General features: G+C 51.0%; 1 protein-coding gene across 1 annotated transcript in view; it reads right to left on the bottom strand.

Annotated features, from left to right (window-relative positions):
• The window catches only part of CPAMD8 (C3 and PZP like alpha-2-macroglobulin domain containing 8), a 98,313-nt gene that overhangs the window by 75,388 nt on the left and 1,705 nt on the right, over window positions 1-21,220 (bottom strand). The window contains exons 2-11 of the mRNA XM_061188683.1: window positions 19,150-19,301; window positions 17,404-17,426; window positions 11,992-12,157; window positions 11,863-11,915; window positions 8,294-8,311; window positions 7,821-7,875; window positions 6,623-6,736; window positions 5,435-5,519; window positions 3,619-3,727; window positions 632-859 (exon numbers count right to left, since the gene is read on the bottom strand). Coding sequence (XP_061044666.1) covers window positions 632-859; window positions 3,619-3,727; window positions 5,435-5,519; window positions 6,623-6,736; window positions 7,821-7,875; window positions 8,294-8,311; window positions 11,863-11,915; window positions 11,992-12,157; window positions 17,404-17,426; window positions 19,150-19,301 — 1,003 coding nt within the window. The remainder of the gene's footprint in view (window positions 1-631; window positions 860-3,618; window positions 3,728-5,434; window positions 5,520-6,622; window positions 6,737-7,820; window positions 7,876-8,293; window positions 8,312-11,862; window positions 11,916-11,991; window positions 12,158-17,403; window positions 17,427-19,149; window positions 19,302-21,220) is intronic.

The following is a 21,220-nucleotide window of genomic DNA, read 5'->3' as shown; positions in this document are numbered from 1 at the left end:
ATGCTGTTCCCCACAGGGGATCTGAATCAGTCTGTCTCAGGGACGGGGATCTGCCTTTTAGGGACTTAGTTGTTAAGTCATCCAGAGATAAAGTCAACCCAATTAAGAAAGGTGATTTAATAAGTGGATACGTTTGGTAGTGTATATGGGAGGGAGATGCAAGAGGGAGGAGATATGGGGATATATGTATATGTATAGCTGACTCACTTTGTTATGAAGCAGAAACTAACACACAATTGTAAAGCAATTATACTCCAATAAAGATGTTAAAATAATAATAATAATAAGTGGATACGTAGCATCCTGGTTTAACGCTCTAGGTACGGGAATGTCTAACTATGTGGATTAAAGGAAACCATGCTTTTAGGTGGAGCAGAATGTCCAGTGTCCCCTGCCCTGGGTACCAGCTCTCATCACACTCAGCAAAGCGGTCCCTTGATCCCAAGAGGGCAAAAGTTCTGCTGGCACAATCACAATTGGCACAATTGGTTTTCAGCCAAGTCACAGCTGTGGGGCCCGCGGCATGCACTGCAGTGGTTACACAGTGGTCCTTGGGCAGGAGCTGGGCTGGGAGGCAGTGCAGAGCCTGTGACCTTGACAGCCCCTGCTGGGCACCACGCCCAGGGCTTACCTTCCCCACATAGGACAGACCCGGCTTAAACTGCTTCCTGGTGTCCTTGGAGTACCGGACATCCACCAGCTGTCTCTGGACGGGGGTGGAGTCATCAAAAGCCACCTGTTGGCTCCCGTCCGTGCTGGTCACCATGGCCCAGATGCTGACGGTGCCCCGGAAATGCTCAGGGACATCGGCCAGGATCATGTCCTTCACGCAGATGTTGAAGTCCTGGGAGCCGTGGATCTGGAGGCGGGAAACACACAGGTCGTGCTCGCCGGGAGCTGGAGTGGCTTTGAGAGACGACTCTCAAGCACAGAACTCAAGTAGGTGACTCTGGGGACTTCCCTGGCAGTCCAATGGTTAAGACTCCACGCTCCCAATCTGGGGGGCCCAGGTTCGATCCCTGGTCAGAGAACCAGATCCCACATGCCGCAACGAAGATCCCACATGCCGCAACTAAGACCCGGCGCAGCCAAATAAATAAATATTAAAAAAAAAAAAAAAGTAGGTGGCTCTGGCTGCTTGGAGGGCCAGGGGGACACTCAGTGACCCACCCAACCTATGCCGTGAGTCACTGCTTGGGGACTGAATCCCTGGCTGGACATGCATTATGTCCCAGGAGAAAGGGAGTCAGCTCCTTGGGCAGAAGGTGAGACAACCCCTCGGGCCAGACTGCAGGCAGGGACTTGAACCTGGTCAGCCACACTCTGGAGCACTGGCTCGCCTCCCACGCCTGGGGTACAGAACCCCCTCAATCAACCCCTATCTCAGGACCTGGGGGCAGAGGCTGGCAAATAATCCACATCCGCAAACAGCTGTGGAGTGAATTACTCAGTAAAGGAGAAAATTAAGACAAGGGCCACCAGGGGCAGCCTCCAGGGACAATGGCTAGGATACCAAGGGCACCAGCACCAGGCGCGAAAGAGGTGAGGGGCCAGGGTGTCCACTCTACAGAAGAGAAGCCTGGGGCTTCCCTGGTGGCACAGTGGTTGAGAGTCTGCCTGCAGATGCAGGGAACACGGGTTCGAGCCCTGGTCTGGGAAGATCCCACATGCCGCGGAGCAACTAAGCCCGTGCACCACAACTACTGAGCCTGCGCGTCTGGAGCTGTGCTCCGCAACGAGAGGCCGCGACAGTGAGAGGCCCGCACACCGCGATGAAGAGTGGCCCCCGCTCGCCACAACTGGAGAAAGCCCTCGTACAGAAGTGAAGACCCAACACAGCCAAAAATAAATAAAGAAATAAATAAATTTATTTTTAAAAAAAAGAAGAGAAGCCTCAGGGACAGAGAGGGGGGACACATCCCAGGCGGCAAAGGGATGAAGAAGTAGCTTCGGGTGGAAATGGGAAGGAGGTGGCACTGACAGGGTTTAATGCCTACAGGGGCACAGAATCTCCAAGACATGTGTGTAGGTTACATAGTAGCACACTCACAACTTAATGTTAAGTTGAAAAAGGAAAACAAAAACCAGGTTATAAAACTTTACATGCATGGGAATGTGAAATCATGCAGCCACTTTGGAAAACAGTCTGGGAGTTCTTCAAACAACTAAACATAGAGACACCACTGAGAGACTGAATATACGAATGGACCAGGGCCAGATAATACAGAAAAAAGAGAACTCGGACCCACACTCTGCAGGCACCAGCAAGGAAGCCAACCCATTTCAGTCGGCTCTCCGTATTCGCAGTTCCGCATTTGCGGATTCAACCAACTTCGAAGAGTTTCAATCTGGGATCCTGGGATGCAGAATCCTCAGACATGGGAGGGCCAACTGTATCTATAAGTCAGACTTGTAAGAAGTCAGACCCCTATCTCAATAGCAACCAAACAATAACCCCCGCAACAACCAGCCCCAAATGGCCAGGACCAGATTAATAACTGACATTTTTTCTGATTTTTGCTCCCACTTCCATCTTAAGACCAATTGGAAAAAGCCAAATATGCACCCCTCATCAATCACTTTGGATGCCTGCTTCTAGTTACCCACCCATGACTTCTGCACACCAATAGCCTCCCATCGTGGCACACTGGAAGCCTTCCCTTTCTTTCACTATAAAGCCTTCCCACTTCTCCACCTGCCTTTGAGTCTCTGCCAAACACAGGTGATGGTGGCTGACTCCCTTGCTGCAAGCTTCGAATAAATAGCCTTTGCTTGTTCTTGTTTGGGCGGTCTTCATTTAATTGCACAACATACAACCCAGGGATTCCAAATCCAAGAGAAATGAAAACATCTGGCCACACAAAAACTTGTACGTGAATGTTTGTAGCATCATCCATAATAGCCGAAAAGTAGAAACAACTCAAATGTCCATCAGCTAATGAACAGATAAACAAAATGTGGTCCAGCCACTCAATGGAATATTACTCAGCCATAAAAAAGGATGAAGTACCTACACACAATACAATGTGGATGAACCTTGAAAACATCAGGCTGAGTGAATGAAACCAGACACAAAAGGTCACATGGTGCATGATTCCATTTATATGAAATGTCCAGAAATCCACAGAGACAGAGTATGTAAGTAAGTGGTTGCCAGGGGCTGGAGATACAAACAGGGCTTAACTGCAAAAGGATGTGAGAGATTGGCAGGGGTGGGGGGACGGTTAGCAGAAATATTCTAAAACTGTATGGTGGTGGTGGTTGTACAACTCTGTAATATACTAAAAACCACCGACTCGTACATTCTATACAGGGATTTGAATTATATGATATGTGAATTATGTCTCAAGAAAACTTTTTTTTTAACTTTACACACAACATCCTAAGAGGAAACACATCAAAATACCAATAGTGGCTGTGTCTGCCTATCAGAGGACAAGTCGACTTTATTACTTCTTTTTTATATGTTCTAGCCTCTATGTTCAGCCTGCAGGAATTTTATCATCAGAATATCCCCACCATCTAAACTGTTTTGGAAAGCAAAATAATACGGATGATCACAGAGCTGAAGCTGGTGGGAAGGGACCCACCGAGTGGGTCGGGGTTCCTGCTCCTCACCTTGGTGGTCCTGAGGATGGGGCGCCCCACCTCCTGGCTGTAGTACCCCACGCCATTTACAGTCATGTTGATGGTTAAAGTCCCCGAGACAGGTTTCCCAAAGGTATACCTGGAACGAAAGGACAAAGGGTAGTAAGTTTCACAAGCAGGAGATGCCCAGGATACAGCGGGGGAGGGGTCAGTTTCAGGAAGGCCAGGCCCCGCAAGATGTGGTCAGTGGTACAGTGGCTAATCCAGGGATGCTTCCCATCCTACATTCCATCCTTACAGCCCTCCTTGTAGCCCTGAGTAAGGACAGATCATGTCAGGGCCCTGTGATCCTCTGCACCAAGCCTCATGTTGGACAGAAAAAGAGACCAAGGGTCAGAGAGGAACTCTGGACCCAAAGCAGCAGGGTATATGAGACAACCACTGAGGTTGGCCACACATTGGAGCAAGGCAGCACAGAGGATCGAGCAACCGTGGACAACAGAAAGGCCTGGCTGGGCTTAAGTGCCCAGGGAGTTCAACTTTGAACCAGAGATCTGACCTCTCTGAGCTTTGGTTTCCTCACCGGGAGAATGAGAATAAAACCATCCTCTCAGAGATGTTGGTAAAATACTTAAATGTATGTATGTCATGCCTGATGCAGTGGAGACACTTGCTTACTGGGACACAGGGGCAAAATGGGAGTAAAATTTTAAAAATAACACCCAGAATTTTGACAGTATTTTCTAGAGTATAAAATGTGTGTATCCAGCAGCACTATTTACAATTGCCAGGACATGGAAGCAACCTAAGTGTCCATCAACAGATGAATGGATAAAGAAGATGTGGCACATATATACAATGGAATATTACTCAGCCATAAAAAGAAACGAAATTGAGTTATTTGTAGTGAGGTGGATGGACCTAGAGCCTGTCATACAGAGTGAAGTAAGTCAGAAAGAGAAAAACAAATACCCTATGCTAACACATATATATGGAATCTAAAAAAAAAAAAATGGTTCTGATGACCCTAGTGGCAGTACAGGAATAAAGACACAGACGTAGAGAATGGACTTGAGGACATGCACGGGGAGGGGGAAGGCTAAGCTGGGACGAAGTGAGAAAGTGGCATGGACATATATACGCTACCAAATGTAAAATAGATAGCTAGTGGGAAGCAGCCACATAGCACAGGGAGATCAGCTCGGTGCTTTGTGACCACCTAGAGGGGTGGGAAAGGGAGGGTGGGAGGGAGACGCAAGAGGGAGGGGATATGGGGATATATGTATACGCATAGCTGATTCTCTTTGTTATACAGCAGAAACTAACACAACAATATAAAGAAATTATACTCCAATAAAGATGTAAAAAAAAAAAATGTGTGTATCCAGCACGTCCCTGGATTTTAAAGCACACACAGCCAGGGAAGACACACGAGGGAGAAGTCTCACCAACAACCCCCGGCAGGTGGCAGAGATAGGGCGGGGACACGGGCCATGTAGGGCTCTCCCAGGAGCCCCAAAAAGGAACAGAGCCTCTTGACTCCCTCTCGTCGACCCTCACATCGGGCTCCGTCAACAGCCTGGTCATTAGGCGGGTCAGCCCACTGGCTGTGGGTCAGCCCACTGGCTGTGGATGCTGCCCACAGGGTAAGGGGCATGGCCTGGGGGAGGGGCTTCCCTGGGGAGGGGCAAGTACTAGGGGAGGAGCAAGCCCTAAGGGGAATGGGTGTGCTCTGGAGGAGGGGCGTGTCCTAGGGGAGGAGCATTGCCTGGGAAGGGGTGGGTCCTAGGGGAGGGACGTGCCCACAGTGGGAAGGGCTTACCGACAGTGGCCGCCTCTTTCTCACCTGGCCCGCACAGTGCCGGTCTCACAAGTGTCCAGGTCCTGGATATATCGGGGCGGGTCAATAAGGAGCTCAAACTTCGGCAACACTGAAGGGAGAGAGCAGAGAGGAGGGAGGCAGGGTGGCTTCCACCTCTGGGGTGGCCCCAGAAGGGTACTGGAGATGTGGGAGGGAGGAACACAAAGCCAACTCTGGGGTTTTCTATGCTGCTGACACCATAGGAATCCACACCACCCGTTGTTGAGCACAGGCAGCTCTCTGGGGATTTTGCCGGCCGCATCTATTTCCTATCTTTGGGGGACCAGCACATCGTTTTTCTCAGGGGGCCATGTATCATCAGTTTTAGGCCACCTGAATTGAGTGCAGCCAATTCCAGCCCATCCCAGGGGTGCACAAGTAGCCAGGCTTCTGGACCCGTCAGGGGCATCCTGAGGGTGCTTGCAGCTGGAAAGGGTCACTCTTTGCTGCCCCGGGTACGTCCAGCCATCTCGTCCCCCTGCACAGCCCACAGAGAGATGGATACTGAGGAGCAGAATGGAGGAAACGTGAAGACTCTGGTCCTGAGAGCTTGTTACACGAGCCTATAACCCTTTCCTTTTGCTTACTGAGTCTGCACCAGGCTTCTGTTGCTTGCAACCCATAACCCTGACCTCTAAGGATTTTCCTTCCAAGACCTGCCTCGTGAAAGGAAGAGAAATCCTTGACCCCATAAGGGAGAATTTTAGCACAGAAGCAGAGTATGTGGCTCTGGCCCAGGTTCATTCCCCAGCTCTTATTACTTGAGCAGTTTCCTTAACAGCTCTCTCAGCCTCAGTTTCCCCATCTGTAAAATGGAGATACCTCATAGGTTCAGGACAAGGATGAAAGAACAAAAGGAAGTGACAACCTTAAAAAGGAAGGACATTCGGACACATGCTGCAACATGGATGAACCTTGAGGACATTATGCTCCGTGAAATAAGCTACTCACAAAAAGACAAATACCTTATGATTCTACTTATATGAAGTCATATATTTTACAATTTTTTTTAAAGGACATGACAAAGGCCCAGCCTTCCATATTGTGCCTGGCCCTACTGAGCCCTCAGTGAATGAGGCTCCTGCCATCTTCCCCCTTGTCATGTGTGTTGTCACTAGGGCTGTGGTTTCTCCCAGATCTGAAATCCTAGGGTCCTAAGATTCTCCGACTTACCATACTTCTGAACTTCAAAGGACTTGTTGTACACGTGGCCTTGCATTTCGACAAAAATGAACCATTCTCCCAGTACCGGCTGGTCAGACAAGGGGAAGGTCATGTTGGTGATGCCTGTGTGAAGAGAGACGCCCTCCCTCATCCTGGGGCAAGTGAGTGTGCAGAGGGCCTGGCATCTGGTGGTGAGGTCAGGGCAGAGGCGCCCCGGGGACCCTGCGCCTCCCCCTGGCTGAGCAGTCCCTCGGGGAAGCCAGAAGCCACCCGAGGCTGGCGGGGATTTGTGCAGAGCAAGCACCTCTGCAGTCTGAAGGGGAAGCAGCGAGACACTGCACCTTGGGTTCCTGGGGGACCCCTGAGGCCAAGGCCAGGTGCAGGCAGTGAGCTGGATGAGCCAGAGAGACAGGCCATCCAGCTCACCCACTCTGCTCCCCACCCGAGTCGTTCCCTTGGTGACAGAGAATCACACAAGCCCTGTCCCTACTTGGCAGCCCTCTCTAGGCATCTCAGAATCAGGAAGAGGGAAATGGACATGCAGAGGGGTCAAGGCCATGCCAAGAGACCTGGAGGCGTGCGTGACACTGCACAAACCACCACAGCCCACATGTCGGCTAGAGACCCCATTCTCTGTGTCTGGTTCACAGAGGCATGCGGGGGCCAGGAGCCCCTGAGCAGGACTCAGGGGTCTGTCATGTCTGTGCATTTCCCAGGTCGAGGGTGCACAGCTGTCCTCAGTCTCCCCAAATCCCACCTACAGCTCCCCTCTCCCAGGACTCCACTTCCCTTAGGGCCAAAGCACAAAGGGAGATGTCAATTACATGGCCCTTATTGTCATAGAGAAAGAAAAAAATGCCAGCTCCTCAGCCAAAGCAAAGCCTTCTGACTCCTAGCTGGAAAAGAACTGTCTCGTGTTGGGTTGGGGATGAGGACGAGGAAGATCTGCAGCAGGAGGAAGGTGGGGGGTGCCGACAAACAAGGCCCTGATATTCCAGAAAGATCTCAAGTTATAGGAGGATCCCCAGCTGGGATCCCAGGCACAGAGAAATGTGGGCGGAGGGTCCAAACGCTGCAGGGAAGGAGCGGCAGGTGCCCAGACAGAGCACATTCTATTTTCCTGGAAGGTTTATCACATCTGCCACCCAAAGGTGCAGCCCCCAAGCCACAGAAGGAACTAGGAGAGAGGATGAGAAGAGAGACTTACCACAGCATAAGGGCTGCAAGTGTCTCCACTCCATCATCCGTGAGCCCCGGGGGTCCTGCAGGGGGACAGATGCACAGTAAACTCAAGGCAGCCTGTGTGTGCCCGGTGTGCACGCGGACCTTCCAAGCCTGCTCTCTAGGGCAGGACAAGTGAGGAGGGCAGGCCCCAAGATTAGCTATTTACATGAAGCAAACAGAAGCTCGGGGCATAGAAGGGACTTGTCTGAGGACAAGGTGGCGGAAAGGGCTGGCCTGCCTCCTCATTTAGGGAGCTGCATGCAAATCTACAAAGAGATGGACAGACACACGCTTGGCTTATCCCAGGGTGGACCCAGGGATCGGGATGGACCGGGTCCCAGTCTATGGGGCAGGCAGGGATCAACCCAGAGGGTGGGTGTTAGGCAAAGACAGACCAGGTCTTGCAGAGAGCGGCTAACTGTCTCTGAGCCAGCTGCGGAGGGGCAGGCCACTCACCAGGACATAAGCTTCCAGCTGCAACAGAGACAGACAGAGGCAGTGAGCAAACCCTCCCATGAGACCCGAGCCCTCCGTGCATGCTGAGCGTTCATCCCTCGGGACAGGCACAGGCTCTGTAATGGGTTGAATGGTGTCCCCCTCCTCCCAAAATTCACATGTTGATGTCCTCACGCTCAGTGTCTCAGAATGTGACTGTATTTGGAGACGGGTCTTTATAGTGGTGATTAGTTAAAATAAGGTCCCTAGCATAGGTCCCAGTCCAATAGGACTGGTGTCATAAGAAGGGGAAATTTGGACACAGATGCGCATAGAGGGAAGACGATATGAAGACACAGAGAGAAGATGGCCAGCTACAAGCCAAGGAGGGAGGCCTGGAACAAATCCCTCCTTCATGGTCCCTGGAAGGAACCAATTCTGCCCCCACCTTGATCTTAGACTTCTGGTCTCCAGAACTGGGAAAGAATACATTTCTGCCCTTTAAGTCACTGAGCAAACTCATACAGCGGCCACTGGCAATGAGGGTGGCCGAGCCCCATCCGGGACCTCTGTGTTCCTCGCTCCCCATCACAGCCCTGCCCCCCTCTCGAGACTCCCACACGCCTCAACCAGGGACAGCTCCTCCAGGCAGCCCTCCCATGTTGCAGCTGGGTTGTTTTTTCAAGGGATCATGCCAGGTTCCTTGAAGGTCTGGAATGCACGCTTTCATCCCTGAACCCCCAGCACCTGCCTGGAGCCTGGCTTCTAGCTCCATCAATGTCAAACTGAACAGTCAACACTGACTCCAGTGAAGGTCAACTGCTTGCCCAACTGTGCCGCCTGAACCCAGCAACATGCCCTGCCTGGTCCCCATGCATAGCTGACCCTGTGCGCGCAGATCCGTCCCCATCAGCTCAGGGCTGTCCAGGGGTGTCCATGTCGAGCCCGGAGGCACCTGGAAGCTTTACACTTTGAATTCAATGATTTGAATTCATTGTCCTGTGATTTGTCCTTCTTGGACTTCCACCAACCTCCAGAGGAAGATAGGCAGCTGCACACATACATCCAGGCCCCTTCCTTCTATAATTTGTGGGAAGCCGTTTCTGGCAAAAACTTGACATTGGGCAGGAGCTGATGTCACATGACTGAGGCTAATCCCCCCTCTCCGGGGAAGGCTGTGGGCAGACGACCCCCTCCAACAACTGGGCACAGGGACTCAGCACCATCCGTTCAGAAACATACACGTTTGGGACCTTCAACACCTCCCTGGCCGTGGACCTCAGTATCCCACTCCTGGGGTCCAGCTGAGCCTAAGGAAGGACACATCAGTGGAAAAGAAGGTTTGAGCATAAAAACAATCATGGCAGCATTTCTGACAATGACCAAAACCTGAAAACAAGCAAATGTCCACCAGGAGGGGGCAGTTGGGTATGAAGCCTTCCTTTGGCAGAAGGACCTCAGGCACTGAGGTGAGTTTGCAAGGCTGTGTCAAAAACATGGGTAAGTGCATTCAAAGATCCAATGAAAAAAGTAATGTGGAAACTCGGGCTGGTGAAAGTTAAGAAAAAGCTGCGTGTACCCAGTGGAACTGTGCTTCTAGGCTGGGGCCCACTGCGGAACTTTGCAGGATTATTTTCCAGAATGAGCCCCCTGGGGTGGGGTCTGGGTCTGCTCTGCTCAATCATGTGCCCCAAGTGCTAGAACGGCGCCTGGCACGCAGTAGGCACCGTACACGTGACCCCTCAGGGACCCCTCAACTGAAGTCACCCCAGACTGCGTTCCCATCTTTGCTCTGGATATGTATAGTTTACTTAAATCTCTTCCTTTACAATCTCTTTCCTTCTGAAAGCGCCTCTTTGCAGCAGAATGCCAACTAATAAATACAGAAGAAGCAACAGAGTTGGAAAAATCACCACTTTGCAAGCATCATAGCAAGTTTTGATTTGCGTAATTCTGAACTCATCTGTGGAGGCTAGAACTAGCGGGTGATCAAGGTGACTGGTAACAGGGTGTCCACACAGCCTCAAGTGTCCCCCACAGATTACTTACTGATTACAAAGGGGAAACAGTGACTTTTGCGGGGAGAAACCAGGCAGACTCTATCTGAACTACCGTCAGGGATACGACACACTGGGGAGGACCAGCACGGCTCCTGTGGATCCTGCCCCATGACGCACAACTTGAACCTGATCACAGAGAACAAGCCGGCAGACCAGCCCGCTGGGCAACACCATTCAAAACTACTGCCTGGAGTCTCCAAAAATGTCAATGCCGTGAAACACAGGGAAAGACTGAGGAGCTGATTCAGAGTAAAGGATGCGAGAGACATGACGACTAAATTCAACACGTCGTCAGAGACTAGGTCCTGGACCAGCAAAGAAACATGCTATAAAGGACATTATTGGAACCATACGGATTCTGTATTAGATAATATTATTGTATCGATGTCAAAATTCCTAAATGTAATGATTGTACTTTAGTTGTATGAAAGAATGCTCTTGTTCTTAAAGGATACAGGAAGTGTTCGGGGACAAAGAGATGTGATGTCTGCAAATTATTCTCAAATGATTTATCATTAAAATAATTTTAAAGCTATATATGTACATGTACATAGATACATACAATACATGTATATGTACATATATGTGTATACACACACTGAGAGAGAAAGCACATAAATATCATAAAATGTTTTGTAATTGGTGAATCTAGATACGTGGTTCTCAAAATGGGTTCCCCAGAGCAGCAGCAGAAACCAGGAACTTGTTAGAAATACAGATCCTTGGGGCCCATCCAGGAAGCTCCTGAATCAAAAATTCTGGGGAGGGCCCAATCACTTGTATGTGAACAAGCCCTCCAGGTGGTTCTGCTGTACACTCCAGTTTGAGAACTTCTGTTCCTGATCAGAGCTTAGCCAACTATGACCCTTGGGCTAAATCCGGCCCTCTGCCTGTTTGTGTAAATAAAGCTTTATTGGCACCCAGGCACACCCATTCATTCACGTGTTGTCTGTAGCTGAGTCCACTTAAGTTGTGACAGAATCCCTCTGACTGGCAGACCCGAACATACTTACTACCCGGCCCTTTACAGGAAGTTTGCCCACCCCTGGGCTCCATGAAGGGCCTATGGGAAGTTCTCCGTGACTTTCTTCCAACTTTTCTGTACATTTGAAGTTATTTCCAAATAAAAATTAAGAGAAAATCAATGCCTTTTTTATGTGAGTGTATTTATTTGGAAGGAGAAACGGTGGGTTTTAAGTGGCAATTATATTTTCTTTCTAATAAACGTTAAATAAATGCAGGACTATTAAGATTTTAAATGATGGGCCATGGCCCCGACCCCGCACAGAGGGATACTGCCCACTGCGGGGACCACTGGTGCCCCCTGCGGAAGCAGCATGCCCACAAGCGCTCTTGTCACATAGAACTTCCCCTGGGTCCCCCAAGGGACGTGGAGCCTCGGGAAGAAACCGAGAATGGAGGTAGAAATTGGAAGAAGCAGGGGAAAAGGCCAGTTGTGGATGGTGGCCCTGGCCAGGCCGAACCCAGGTGGGTATGTTCCGGGCCCACGGTTTTAGAAGCCAATCTCACCTTCTCGCTGACGGGCCTCAGGTCTGGAGTGACAGTGAAGATGCTGATGAGCACTGGAAGAAAGGAGATAGGCGTGTGGCAGCTCCAGGCCATGGCTGGCCCTCCCCCCGGCGCGCACGGGCCACCCACCTCGGTGCTGGGGCCTGTACACCGGCTTGTCGGTCTGGATGAACACGGAGGCTCCCCGGCTGTCCACAGTCACTGAAGTCTGGTTGTGGAAGAAGGGGCCCTCCTCTGCCCACCAACCACGGCCCCACACCTTCAGGAGGGCCTGGCCCCAGAGGCCCGTGGGCACCTGCAGGCAGAGCACAGAGCTTTGGGGCAGAGCTTTTGTCAGCATCCACCTGTGTGGTTGCTCAAGGGGTGAAAAAATCCTCGTCACCATCACAGCAAGCAACCATGCTAAGTATCCTGGTGAATTATCTGACCGGTCCTCACACCAGTGTGCCCATTTTATGGATGAGGTCGGGGCATGCCAGGACCTTCTCCATCCTTCCAGCACCTGTCTCTTTGGTGTCACCCTGCAAGGTACCCAGGTATTGGGAAAGCAGCATGGAGGTCTAGGGCAGGGGCGCACACCCGGGGGCAACTGTGCACCCAGGGGACACTCAGCAGTTTCTGGAGATGTTTTGGGTGTCACAGCTTCGGGGAGCAGGCGCTACTGGGCATCTGGTGGGTGGAGGCCAGGGATGCTGTTCAAGACCCTGTGATGCACAGGACAGCTGTCAGCAGCGCTGCGAAGGAGAAACACTGGTCTAGCTTGACAAGACAGAGCCTTCTCCTCTCCTGACACTGCAAGCTTGCAAAGATATTCTCATCCCTGTAGCTACAAGAATTATCTCCCATCTTACCCAAATGCAGTCATAGCTGGTAAGCTGGGAGGTATGGAGACCCTAGCCCATTCATATACATATACACATATGAATACATGTATGCATATGTATGTATGTTTTCATACTTCATATATGTATATAATGTATGTGCCTCTGTGCTTTGTCTCCCTGTAAACACCACACACACATTAGACAATCCCATTTATATGAAATGTCCACAATAGGCAAATCCATAGAGACAGAAAGCAGATTAGTGGGTACCGGGAGCTGGAGGGAGATGGTGAATGGGGAGTGACAGCTAATGGGGGTGGGGCTTCCTTCTGGGGGGATGGAAATGCTCTGGAACTAGACAGGGGTGGTGGTTGCACAACAGTGTGACTGTTCTAAATGCCACTGAACTGTCCACTTTAAAATGGTGAAAGTGGTAAAAAAAAGTTGGTTTTTTTTTTGGCCACCTAGATGGATAAAACAAACAAAAAAAATACTCACTGCAGTCTTAAGGATTCACCCTGGAGTTCAAATTCTTCTAGGGCAAAATTTCCAACATTTAGGGAATGGAAACTACCCTATATAATTCCCTCATTTTTTTTTTTTTTTTAAGTCATGAGCAGAACACCCGTGCGTGTGAGTCATAACCTATAGAAACTCCTTTTTGTGACTAAAGCAAACAAAAGTCACGACTCTGGATGTGACCATGTGCCATGAATGCGATGCTCGCGGCCATCCCTGGGTGCCTGGCGGGTGGACGTTATGTGGTCATCAGTTCACACTGGGAGCTACAGCACCACCTGTTCCTAAGACCATCCAAATGCGGGGGTGTTCTTCTCCCAGTTGTTTGTCAGCATCCACCTGTGTGGTTGCTCAAGGGGTGAAAAAGTCCTCGTCATCATCACAGCAAGCAACCATGCTAAGTATCCTGGTGAGTTATCTGACCGGTCCTCACACCAGTGTGCCCATTTTATGGATGAGGTCGGGGCGTGCCAGGACCTTCTCCATGCTTCCAGCACCTGGCTCTGGCTGCCTCTCTTGTCTGCTCTGAACAGCAGCAGAGGGACCCTGCCTGCCTGCCTGCCACCCTGCCACCCTCAGGATGGGGCGTCTCAGGACTCTGGGGTCCCTCCTAACTGCAGTTAACCTTGAGAACCTTTAGGACGAACTTGAGGATAATCCCCTTACTTTGACCCCCAAATCCTTACCCGCCTTTGTTTCTGGAAACCACTCAGCATCAGCCAAAGACCTCCATGCAAGGAGGAAAAAAACCCCAGGCCACCCAGGGGAGCAGGCATGGACAGGTAAGAAGGAGCTGGCGGGCGAGGTGGGGGTGGGGTGGGGGTGGGGGCTGTGTGCCAGCGGGGGGTCGTGGGTGCTGGGACCAAGAAGCTGCCCCTGAGAACAGAAAGGATCAGATGTGACCTTTGGGGACATGAAGTGACCCGCCCCGGGTCTTGAAAGCTGCAGAGCTGCCATTCCCAATCAAGTCTCAGCTCAAAGTGGCGCTCCTACCTGGTCCTGCACGTGCCAGCCCTCAGAGGTCTTGCCGGAAGGTTCTGGACTGAGCTGATCCCCATCCCCACCCCTGACCTCAGTGATCCACATTTGCTCCTTTAGCATCAGTGACAGCCAAGGACTCGGGGGCCGAGATCCAAGCAAGGGAGACGGCCAGGCAAAGCTGGCGTAGCTGGCAGCTGAGTACAAAGGTGGGGGGCTTGGGGCCCAGCTAAAGAAAGAGGCCGGCTGTCCTCTGGGGAAGGCTGTGTGGAGGGGCCAGTCCTACGGCAGGCCGATCCACCACCCTGATGAACGCCCAGCTCCAGGCAGGGGAGGCCCCTGGGGCTCTGGGTGTGGGTCCCAGATTACTGGACTCCGTAGGCATCCACCAAACATACCCGAGAGAGAAGCCACCAGACTCACTAGACCCTGAGTTTCCGACACATTGTTGTGCAGATGGGTGATGGAACTATAAAGGCATGGCACACAATAGACACCCATGGTTGGTGGCGACAGGTATTCACGATTCCTCTCCTAAATGGAAACCATCCAAAGCAGAGGGATTCAGGTGAAGGCTGATTCCACAGATTGGAAATCTCCCTCCCACTCCTCATGGGAGCTCCTGGCTGGCTCCACTCCAGGCCACTGGCTGCCTCTTTTGGCCTCCTTCCTGCCCCAGGGCTTTTGCACCGGGCGGTTCCCTCTGCCTGGAATGCCCTACCCCCAAATTCCTGCATGTCGGTTCCTCCTGGTTTCAGCTCAGAGGGGCCCTGCTGCCATATAAAATGTGACTCTACCCCCCACTCCTCAGCATTCTCTTTCTCTGACACACTTTAAAATAAAATGTTAGAATTTGATTAACATTTAGTGTCCTAAAATAGGACACTTGCTACTCTCTGAGGTGATCATGTTTATGTAATTGGGGGTTTACTGTCTGACCCACCCCTTTGCCCAGCACCAATAAGGCTGGTGGCTGAGAGCAGGGAATGTGGCCAACTTCCTGCTTGAAACTGAATAGATGCTTAAGACATTTGTTACACAGATGCACGGGTTAAGTCTGAAAAATCGGAATAAAACAAACATCACGAGGTTTTAGGTATGCTTTCTTGAAAGTTCCATCAAGGGCCTCTTACCGGCATCCTCGCTGCTGCACAGATGAGAAGGACGAGACACAGACTGGGCAGAGCCTGCCCGTGGCAGTCAGTGGCAACACTAGGTCCCCACAACACGGGTTTCCAAAACCTGTACCCGGAAGCACTCAGGTCCCCAAGGCAGGCACGGCTGGGGTGTGGGTGGGGTAGTGGGCAGGTTGGCCTACACCCACAAGAGCAGCTTCTCTCTTGTCTGAGGCCCACACCATGGTTCCACAGAGCAGAGTTTCTCAACTCAGCCTCGGCACTACTGACGTTTAGGGCTGAATCATCCTCTGCAGTGATGGGGACGGGGGCGTCCTGTCACTGTAGGGTGTTGAGCAGCATCCCTGGCCTCCACCCACTAGATGGCAGTAGCACCCTCACCCCCAGCTACCATAACCAGAAATATCTCCAGACACTGCCATTGTCCCTTGGGGGGGGGGGGGGGGAGCATCCTTCCCCACCCCCCAAGTTGAGAAAGGCTCATCCAGAGCTCTTCTAAATGCTAAGGATCACAAGACCCTTTTGAAAGTCTCCAGTCTAGGGATCCCCGGCCCTTCTCCCAAAGTTATATGGCCCTTTACTGGTTTCTTATACAAATCCACAGCATCTAGCCTGTGAAGAGTGCCTTCTTATGTGCGGTGGCCGGGGACAGAGCATAATCTTAACCCTGCTGGGGCAGCCCTGCTTTCTTTCTTTCTTTCTTTTTCTTTCTGGTAAGTAATGTGCTTTATTAAAAGTACTTCTCTAAATAAAATATACGAGGCTTTCTTTTTTCCTAAGTAGTTCATCTGTCAGTGGATAGGGCAGCCCTGCATTCTGATTCACAAGAAAGCAGATCTGCTCACAGGAAGCCGGCAGGGGCGGCTCTAGCCTATTTATCCAGGGTTTTCCAAATGTTGACATCTGGGGCTGGCTCATTCTCAGTGGAGGGGCCGTCCTGTGTATTATAGGATTTGAGCAGCATCCTCGGTCTCTACCCACTAGAAGCCAGTAGCAACCTCCATCCCTGCCCGCCAAGCTGTGACAACCAGAACTGTCTCCAGACCCTGCAAACCTCACCCCCAGGAGAGAACTCTAGAGAAAGAATTCTAACATTGACAAGAGGGCAGGAAGACCACTGCCCCACAGCAATTAGACACTAATGATGCATCCCATCCCATGGAAGAGGAACCGCCTCGGACTTCGTTCTAATCACTGGGAGAGAGCACATTACAATTTGGAATGATTCTCTACTTAGCCCATCCTTTCAGGGACTCCTTTGAGCATCTGGTAAGCGTTAAGGACTAGCTAACCCAGAAAAAGCTGACAATTTCAGGGCTTATGACTGCCTTGAAATCCAAGGACTCCAGTTAAAAAAACCCATGTCAGAGAATGACCTACCTGTAGTTTGGTATGTAAAATAATTTTAAAATAATAATATTCAATGCCAACAAGGCTGCGGGAAATTTGGTCTCTAATGTATAGCTGGTGGTGCCATGCACGTGCACTGCTGTGTCTTCCAAGACAAAACAGGACCCAGCAAGAGCCTTGGATCCTAATTTGGTAGTTCTTTTTTCAGGGTGTTCAGTCTAAGGCAGGCATCCAGAACGTTAACAGCTTTACGCACAAAGATGCTCTCAACTTTTGGATTACATTATCAAAACCCTGAAAACAAGAAAAAAATCTAACCATGTACAAGCGATGTGCGTGTGAGGGGGAGGTGTTAGTAAATTAGTATATAAAAGAGATGCAGTGGGATGTTATTTACAATAGGATGCAATTATAGTGACCTGGAAACATGGATGTATGTTTATGCAACGTGTGAAGAGAAAATGGCATGACAGACCACAATATACCCTTTAACTGCAACTATGAAAGAAAATGTCTTTATGTGGACAAGGATTTATGGGAAACACGAAAAAGTGAAAAGTATGAGGGATGGGATTATGGGTGAGTTTTCTCCTTTTGTAAACTGTTTTTTCCTTCATTATTCTTTTTTTTTTTTACATCACCATTAATGATTTTTTTCACAACACATGCAACTTCTCTGGTTCCATTCTTTATTTCCAAGGTAGGGTTTCTGATTTTAAAAATTCATAGCTTACCTTGAGTTTGATCGTCCCTTTATCTAAAAAATGAAAATAAAATGAAAACAGTTAAATCAGGAGCTGTGTTTTCCTGCCTCCTTGAGCTGCAGCCTTACAAACAGGGGTTTTCTCAACCCAGAGGGATTTTCTGCAGACAAACACACACCCTGGGTCATGCTGGTCTGGCCTGGGCTGGGATCAGCAGAAGTGAGAGGTTTCCTCCAAGCTGGAGAGTACTGAAGACCGGAGGGGATGGACAAAGCCGAGCTATTCAGGGGAAGGTTGGCCAGCCTGCATACTTTATTCACTTCACCCCTGGCCCCTGACCAAGGTAAGCTGCGAGGGGAGCAAAGAGAAAAATCCACGGGAGAGGAACAAGGAGAAAGGTGGAGAGAAGAAAGAGGAGCCTGAGGTCCCCAGTGGACCTCACTCCAATGGATCTAACTAGTCTTCCATCAACCTCTCTCTTCTACCCAAACTGAGTCATTTGTCGTCTGACACTTCTCCAGGCTCTTTGGCCTCCAGGACTTAATTAGGCATCTACCGTTTTTGCCTCCCAGTGTCCATTGCCCCCATTTCCTGCTAGCAGAAGCCCGATTTTCTTGGAGGAGCCCACCTACCCAACTCCTAATTCTTAAGGTTTAGTGGGTTCTGCCCATCTTCCCTGGGGCTCTGTGCAGATCTACATAGGCCTTCCTCCTAGACACAGTGATTGGTTCAGGGTTGAGCACATGTCCTAAAATGGGCCAATCAGCATGGGCCATCCACCTGGTCACAGGACTTGGTTCAGAGTTGAGCACATGACCCACATGGGCCAATCAGCATAGGCCTTCCCTCTGGTCATGGGGATTGGTTCAGGATTGAGCACATGACCCAACATGAGCCAATCAGAGGGAATCCTGGGACTTTCCCCAAAGGTCCTGTAACTGCCAGTCCCTCCCTGCTTTGGGGAGACATAGGCACATCCAGAAGTGGAGCTGGGAGACTGGGCCAGTGATGCCAGGGGACTTTTCCAGTTATAAGAGCCAATAAACTCTCTGTTGCTGAAGCCAACCTGATTTGGGTTTCAGGACTGGCCAGTGGAGTCGGGACTGCCTGCACTTCTCCTGCCTACCCAAGTCTCCCTCTCCCAGGGGACAGAGGCTGCCTTGTTGGCCTTGGGAGACCTGACATCATCCCTCGGTGTCTCCTGTGGCCGCACCACACCCTGCATGATGAATGAGTTACCTGCCCTGCTGGACTACAGGCCCTAAGGCAGGGGCCTGCTCTCCACACTTTGTCCAAGAGGCCAACGCTGCTGTTATTTGCAGTTTACGAAGGAGAGCCAGGGAGAGGCTGGCTGAGGGCCTGAGCTCAGCTCAGTGGCAGGCTGGCTGTGAGCCCAGCTCCGGGTCTAACACCACAGGGGTGCTAGAAGCTCAACAAAGGATCTGAAAAGGTCACAAGATTCCCTCTGGGCCCCCTTCCCACCTCTAGCCAAAACTGGCACGAAAGGGTGCCCAAATCTATCCAGATCTGCACCCATTGAACCTGAGCTGCTGAGGAACAAGGCACTCTGATTTCCCAGACGGGGCAGGTGGCTTCCCCTGCTGGGCCTTACTCTCTCCATCTGTAAAGTGAGGAGAATGCAACCTGTCCTCCTACTCCTGCCAGGGTTCGGGAGGTGGGGTGGGAAGGAAGCAAAGCAATGCCGACACTGCCTGAGCCCTAAAGACCACTTTGCAAAGGGAGGGGAAGGCCTGGTCAGGCACCCCAGGGACCTACCCAGGATGGCTCCCTGGCTCTGCGCCACCGCCTCGCCCTGGGCCACCAGCTGAGCCTGGACCATGACTTCCCTTGGGGAGTTAAAGATGGTCACACTGATGACTTCCTCCACTCCTGAGCGGAAGACGGAGGGTGCAGCGATCAAATAGCCCCTGCAGAAGAGGAAAACCGCAGTGAAGGCCAAAGGTTCTGACCCATCCCTAGCCTCACTGTCACCTGGCTGAATCAGGATGCACCCTAGGTGGACTCCCACCTATGCCTGACCACACTCCGATGGCACTGTCACTTTATGTGTCCGTGTCCCCTACCAACCTGTGAGTTCCTTGAGGTTTGTTCACCTTTGAAGTCCCCCCCGAGTAAGTAAGAATCTGTCTTCTCTGGATCTACCCAGAACCACACCCCCTTCGATCTCTGCATTATAGCCTCTGGACTTTTTTCGCAGCTCCTTCTGCCACAGGACCTTTGCACATGCCACACCCACAAACTAAAATACTCTCCCCTGTAGACTGAGTAACTGGTAGGATCCCACTTCATCCTCAAAGCCACCCGTGAGACGTGCTAACATCTCCCATTTACAGAGTCAGAAATTAAGCCCCAGAGAAGCCAATTCATGTGCCCGAGTCAGTGAGAGATTAGGCTACAAACCCAGGCAGCCAGACACTGGAACCCAGTGGAAAGAAGCAAGGAACTACCTGCAGCATTAATTTTAAGAATAAGACCCTGAAAACAAACTAAATGGCCTGAAACAGGAAAAGCACTGTGAACAATGGAGTCAAAACTGCTCTCTCTTTCTGAAAAGACTCAGCTTGACTGTGAAGACATTTCTGGAAGAGAGGTGTTATTATCCTGTTTTCCAGATGGGAAGGCTGACCTTGCAGAAGGAGAAGGAACGTGCACCAGATCACACAGCCAGGCAGGAGAGGGCCCTGGGGTCCCCTTATGGCACCGGACCTGGAGGCCTAGGTCCTCCCCACCTGAGCTCCTGCTTCCCCGTTATTTTGCAGCCTTAGGTAGAAAATCACAAAGGCTCATCCATAACCGCGTGACCCACTCACAGTGCAATGGCAAGTGCCAGGAGCCTGGCAGCAAAGGCAGCACGATTCCAACGGTGCAGAACTACAGGCACCAGGAGGAAATAGGAGAAAGGGAAAACACTGGGCAAACACTGAGATCAGGAGAGATTTTTTTATTTCTCAACATCCTCTCTCTCTGGGACAACCCCAGGTCCACACACAAAGAGATGAATTTAGACCCTTACCACACACCATACACGAAGAGGACCTTCGAGACATGCCATGCACTATATGACTCCAGCACTGATAAGACTGTGCAAAGACCCTAGTTCCGTAGGTGCACTGCCCAGCAGTGGCTGGACCCAGTAACAACCCTGGGGTCCGATGTTCTGTCTGACTCCAGCACCGACAAGCGCCTGCAATGACAGGGTTCCTCTGTGCAGTGTCAGGCCTTCGCCATGCACAGAGCATACATTGATCCTGGGTATGTAACTGCACCAGCCGGAGCATGAAATGACCCTGGGTTTCATGGATGTTCTGTCCGGATCCAGCACTGACCACAATGTGTACTGACCCTGTGTCCTATATGTTCTGTCCCACTCCAGCATCAAACACAGCATTCAGTGACACTGGGACAGACATGTACTGCCTCAAGCATGGGAAGACCCTTGCTTCATGTGTGATGTGCACCATCCAGCTCCAGCACTGACCAGAGGGTGCAATGACCCTGGGGTCCCCTGTGCAGTGTCTGGCCTCAGCAGTGCACAGAGCACGCAATGATCCTGGGTACGTAACTGTACTGTATGGAGCACACAATCACCCCACATACGTGATGTGTACTATCTTAACTCCAACACCGACCTGCACGGGCAATGACCCTGGGTTCCTGTGTGTCCTGTCCCACTGCAGCACGGGAATACGGCCACCTTCAGGACAGAACCTTTCTGCCCAGCTCCCAGATGACCCCCAGGGCCTCCCACATAGCACCTGCTGCGTGTGGAAGAGTACTGGGGGAAATACACAATCCACGTGTTCACTTTCCTTGGGCACTTCTAAAG

The sequence above is a fragment of the Eubalaena glacialis genome, chromosome 4, assembly GCF_028564815.1.
Source record: "Eubalaena glacialis isolate mEubGla1 chromosome 4, mEubGla1.1.hap2.+ XY, whole genome shotgun sequence".
NCBI lineage: Eukaryota > Metazoa > Chordata > Mammalia > Artiodactyla > Balaenidae > Eubalaena > Eubalaena glacialis.
Note: the sequence above shows the minus strand (reverse complement) of the source record. Positions and strands in the feature narration are given on the sequence as shown.